The sequence below is a fragment of the Pipistrellus kuhlii genome, unplaced genomic scaffold (assembly GCF_014108245.1).
Source record: "Pipistrellus kuhlii isolate mPipKuh1 unplaced genomic scaffold, mPipKuh1.p scaffold_m20_p_1, whole genome shotgun sequence".
Taxonomy (NCBI): Eukaryota; Metazoa; Chordata; class Mammalia; order Chiroptera; family Vespertilionidae; genus Pipistrellus; species Pipistrellus kuhlii.
The window spans coordinates 136231843-136237842 of record NW_023425404.1 but is presented as its reverse complement, the minus strand read 5'-3'; the positions used below and the strand labels follow the sequence as shown (position 1 = coordinate 136237842).

General features: G+C 35.6%; 1 protein-coding gene across 8 annotated transcripts in view; it reads right to left on the bottom strand.

The window, feature by feature from the left end:
* Positions 1-3222: 3222 nt before the first annotated feature.
* The window catches only part of EMCN (endomucin), a 102420-nt gene continuing 99642 nt past the window's right edge, over positions 3223-6000 (bottom strand). For all 8 annotated transcript variants that reach the window (XM_045570437.1, XM_036410517.2, XM_045570433.1 and 5 more), the window contains one exon: positions 3223-3328. In XM_045570437.1, coding sequence (XP_045426393.1) covers positions 3270-3328 — 59 coding nt within the window. In that variant the 3' untranslated portion in view covers positions 3223-3269. The remainder of the gene's footprint in view (positions 3329-6000) is intronic.

The window sequence follows — 6000 nt, the reverse complement described above, 5'->3', positions numbered from 1 at the left end:
ACAGTGCTTGGCACAAAATGAGTCTTGGATATGGTCTTAGCTAGCTAACAATGTTATCCTTGATTAGTTTGGTAGAATTCTGACTTTAAGTTCAGGAATACAATATTGATGAATAAGATAAATGTTTTTTCCATCACTTATTAAAGCTTGGTTTCCTTTAAAAAGTAGTCAGAACAGGAAATAGCTATCTGCAGGCCCATAGGACAAATCCTCTCTAAACAATGACAAAGTATACTAATGAAACATGTGAAGTCCTGTTAGTGTTTGCATTAACATTTTTAACATTTTTAAGAGATCTTTGGATAACCCATCACAAGTTCTCAGTTCAGGGTATTTATTTAATCACAATGATGGATATCTTTAATATTAGGCAAACATTAACAGTTCCATTGTCTTGAGACTATAATTACTCAAAACATAACTTTAAAAATTTTATTTTTATTGTTGAAAGTATTTCAGATGTCCTCTTTTTCCCCCTACCTCTACCCATTGGCCTCCATCTAGCCCACACCTGCTCCCTGCCCCAGGCCTTCACCACACTATTATCTGTGCCCATGGGTTATACATATATCCATGTAAGTTCTTTGGTTAATCTCTTCCCACCCACCTCTGCCTTCCTCTGAGATTCCATAGTCTGTTCCATGCTTCTATGTTTCTAGATATATTTTGTTTATCAGTTTATTTTATGCATTAGATTCCACATATGAGTGAGATCATGTGATATTTGTCTTTCTATGACTGGTTTATTTAACTTAGCATAATGCTCTCCTGGTCTCTTACTCTTTGAGACAGCATGGAGGGACCTAGAAAATATAACTTTTAAAGAATATACCCAGTTGTCTTTTTAGGGCCCCATACAAACTTGAATGATCATAAATAGAGCTCAACAGAGAAAAATCAGGGAAAGCTAGCAGGTTCATTGTTGAAGGTTCTCTGACATCCCGAGTTGTATATCAGTAGACAAAAAAATAAGAAACAGATTTGTCAGAAATGTAATGAAATATTTCAGCTCAGAAAGGGGAATTTTGAAGTATTTCTCTACTGGCTGATCACAGCTGGTGTGTCAGCCAACAACATCCCCTTATTCTCAGATAAAAAAAAAAAAAGTGCCAGTTAGTTAGCTCTTGTTTATGTTTTACTATTGGTAGACTTAAATTATATTCATATTGTCATGCAGAGCAAACACACAGAAAAGTTTGCCTTTGATCTAAATACAGCCATTCCCTTTCTGCAGTGACATTTGAACTGTATATCAGAATAAAGAACATGTAGCAAGTGAGGCATAGAAAGTAGATAATTTAAATACAATAATTTAAAAAATCAAATTAATGATGTTGCCTAGAAACTTATTTCATTAGGTTAAGTTGATTTTTGAGAATGCAGACATTTGAGATTGATGCTACAAAATGCCATGAATAGCTGCAAATTCCTGAATCTTCTTACCACTTTGACTCTGAAGATTTAATGTTATAGTTGTTAGTATAAAGCATATTCTTTATGGACAATTCTTGAACTAGAATGAATTTTATTCTCTCATGACCATTAAAAAGCTTTCCCTTTTCCCAATCATTATAAATTCTTCCAACAATTCTCATGCAAAGTCAAGAAAATGGTTTTCCTAGACACTGGAATAACATATCACTGCAGTAATTTAAGTTGCAGAAGAGTTTGTTTCTCTCAGCACATTGTGTGTAACAAGGATTCTGCTGAGGAGCTCAGTAAAGCGTTCTAGGGGTGTTGGCATGTTTTCCTTCTCAAGACAACTGTCCCATCTTTGGTATCCACCAGCCCCTGTCGTGCCAGTATAAAAGACTTTTAAGTTAGAGTTAAGCAAGGATAAGACATCTTTCATGGGTCAGTGTATGTATTGGGGGGGTCCTTGCCATTTTATATAACCTCTTAATTTCCCTTTCCTCTTCAATTTCCTATCTTCCTCCTCAAAGGGACACAAAGAGATACCAGTTAAAAATATAGATATGCTTGTTTGTGTCTTAGTGTCCAGACATCGGAAAGCTAAAACCAAGATGATTATTTAAAGATATAATCTTTAAAGCTGAAAGTTTTCAAATATGTTGCAACAAAAGGAATTTAAAAGGAAGTTTTACATCCACCGCTCAGATTCTACTACACTGTCCTCACATCATCAGGATGATTTAGCATTTACTTGGCGAAGATGATCATACAAGTGAAAGAGCTGCCACTGGCAGCATATTCGTTTCAGAGTTTTCCACAGAACATCACCCAACATGACATTTTGATTGCACATGTCCAAGAAGGGGTCAAGGTTGACCAGTCAGCTTTCAACTGAATAATGTGCTCCGGATTGAGTGACAGCTATAATCATATGTTTTTTAAAGAAAGGGATACACTGAACAATAATATCACAATTATGTATTTATGAAATGTTCATTTCTATTAATCATTGCTAGAACAAATCATTACATTTCTAAAGGAAATAAAAAATGCATGGAGATAGTCCTAACTGAAAGGATTATGAAACACTCTCACTCCTGCTTATCTTTTCAATGAATGCAGTACAGTGTCACAAATGCCTTTACATCCTTGTTACATAGTGTGAATTACAAATAGAAAGACCAAAGAAATGATACGACTTACCTCTCACAGGGTCTAATACATTAATCCTGTCTCTTTCTCACTTATTACAGATGCCTCTCATTATAGAGTTCCCATAAACTAATAGTCAATCCAAAATTTTTCATAATTATGGGTAGACAATACCTTCAACATTTTCACAGTCATGTTATGATATTTTAGTGTATTGAATACAGTAAATATTTATTAAAACTAACACATGAACATATGAATAAAATATATTTATGTACAAAGTGGCACATCATGATTTCTACCTAATATTTAATAATACACTTGCAAATTTTCCCTGCATTAACATAGTCATAGTAGAAAACAATAAATACAAGCAGTAGGTAATAGAAGAACACCAAGAAATTGGGAAAGGCATCATAGATTAAAAACTGTCAGTTCTGGAAACTTTAAACTTGAGGGAAGGTCATGTCCTCGGGGAACACACATGCCTGGGCTGCCTGGTTAACTGCTCACAAATACCTTTCCTAAAATTGGTTCTTCTGAGAATGTTCCTAAACAATGTAAAAATGTGCTTTCTCCTGTCTCAATGGACAGGGGAAACCCAGGAATTTTTGTTCTATCAGATTATTGCATGTCATCTGGACATCATTTTGCGGGGGGACAGGTGACTGATGTAGATTGGCAAGCAGGATTGGAAGTCAGGATTAATTCCACAGGTCTTTCTCTCTTTCTTCTCCTGGAGCACAAAAGCTGAAGATTAAGCCTGTAGGAAAAAAAGTTCAGATTCTAAGCAAGTGAGAAGTAGAGATGTTGGATTTGGAGGTGAATATGTAAGTGAGTAGAATAATTATCTTCCACCCAGTACAGTCACTTGAAACTGAACATGTCTGAAAGGAAAACAACTATACTGCCTCTGAAACCTGCTCCCTTTCTCTTCATAATTCCCATCTTTGCTATTACCTTCATGATCCATCCAGTCACTCATGCCAGCAGTTTGGATGTCATATGTAGTCCTAATCTTTTTCCTCACTGCTTACATTCAATCACAGAATCGGATGTGCCTGACATTTCTCTCTTCCATTTTGTTTCTTCACCCCCATCTCTGTGTCCCTGCAGATGTGATAAAGCCCTGTCCTTTTCCCAGAGAATACTGCAATAGTTTTCTGACTTCTCTGCTTATAGTCTCATTCCTTTACAATTCATCTTTCACAGTAAACATCAGCGCTGTGTCTCAAGCACAAATCTAATCATATTCTTCTTCTAATTAAAGCTATTAACTGTACATTGTCACTAAAGGGACATAATTCAAAGTCTGTTGATTGGGGTGACAACATAATTAAGAAATGTATTGGCAATGTTCATTCTTCTCCTAATAAGTAGAGAGAAGAATGACTAAGCAACTCTCTGCATCTCCTTCATAGGAAGGAGGGCCAGGACTTTGGTTGATTATGTTGGGGCAGAAATAACTTTCTATGTTGGTCTAAAAAGGAATAGGAGATGGGAAATGGGCAGTGGCCCATCCTGGCAGGGGCTAGGTGTTTGCTGTGTGGGAGTCTGTGGTTTGCTAGAGTCTGGAAGGAGGATGATATGGTGGCAGTGGAGCAGGCATGGTGCTGGGGTGGAGACCTGTACCCTATTCTTATAGCATAGTTGGCAAAGGCAGGGTCTTTGATAGAGTTGGTTGCACTCTTGCCTTGTGTAGGGGAAAAGGTGGCCACTGGCTTCCATGAGCAGAGAGTGGCCACAGGAGCTATGTCAAGCCTTAGTTTGGGAGGAGGACTGTAGAACAGGGTATTTTTGATGTTCTCCCAGAATATCTGCGGCTAACAGAGGGTTCAGCATTAAAATCTCTCTAAATTCCAGTGTATGTGTCATCTTTATGAATAATAATACTACTACTACAGGACTTTATAAGCACCTAATCTCTCACAACCTTAAAACTTCATAAATGTGTAATTCTGACAAAGAATAAATTATTGCTTTTATAATAAAGTATCATGATAGGTTATTTAAGCATATTAGCACTTAGAGACAAAGAAGCACAATGATCTTAGGAGAAATGATTGTTTTATCCTGGTTTTTGGAACCCAATGCAATTATTAATCTAATTTATACTTTCAAATGCAAGATGTAAAATGATTTGTTTCACCAGTATGATTTTTTAAAATTACAAAAAAGTTCAAGTACATTCAAGGTTATATATTTTGGTCTTGTTTCACATTTTTGATTAGTAGTAGTATAGGAAGCCTCTATACAATTTTGTTATCATTTCTATTCCCTCCTGCATAAGTTATCTGTTCACGGTCTTTGCTTTACTTTCCTATTTCCCAATATGTATATAACATCTTTGTATGTTTAGAATATTAATGAATTGGTGTCATATTTACATATTTCCTCTATTTGTTTTCTTATAATTTTCTTTATATTTGGAAGTTTTAAATCATATACTAGCAGATTTTCTATATTTTCTACTGAATTTTCTTACATAGTTTTATGTTTTGAAAGTTCTTACTTAAGCAGGCATTTAAAGCATACCTAATTTTTCCTCTATTGTCTCCTTCTTCCGTTGTTCCTTTAGTTCTTTATACATTTTCTCCGTGGGATATTACTAGCTACTATCCCCATCACCACAGTGATTATTGACCACCTCATTCAGACCATTTGTTGGCAAGCATCTTTGCTACTTCTTGTCATAAGAGAATTAATCTCAGAAGAAGAAAACAGAGCACATTTGCATTTCAAACACAAATGTGTATAGAAATGCATAGAGCTAACACATGTCTAATCCTTTACTTCAGTGGCCTTCAAAATTTAACCCAAGTTATTTTTGTATTAACAGCTCTTTTGACAGTGGTCCCAGTTATTGTTTAATGGAACTTAGCTTCTCTGTAGGTGAACTTCCAAGTAAAGTCAAGTGTTTGCAGCATAGATCAGCGAGGTGAACATCTGGATTTATGTGAGTGAGATAGTGCTTGTGATTAATGTTGCATCGATCATTTTTTTCTCAAAGATCTACAACCAATATAGGAACAAAGGATTTTTTTTTTATTTTTTTTTATTTTTTTTATTACAGCATCTATAACAGCAGCATATTAGTGGCTGGCAGGTGACATAGATAGCACACACAACAATGATATTCTTCTCCCCTGGACTCTACCCAGAGTGACTGTCATTTTGGTCAGGCCAATTATGGGCATATACATTTATTTTGTTCTTAAAAAAAATTAGTTTCCAAAGGGCAAATTCTTTTGCAGGTTCTAAAAAGCACTGAACACTAATTGTGAGAGCACTTAATCAATGCTTCTTATGAAAATTAAATGAGGCAGAAGAAAATCTGAGCCAATTTTAAGGAAGCAATGACAATCCCATGCTAAGCTGGCACAGTTAATTCCAGCAGGCTGAAAATTGGCCTGTGCTCTTTTAATGAAATAAGAA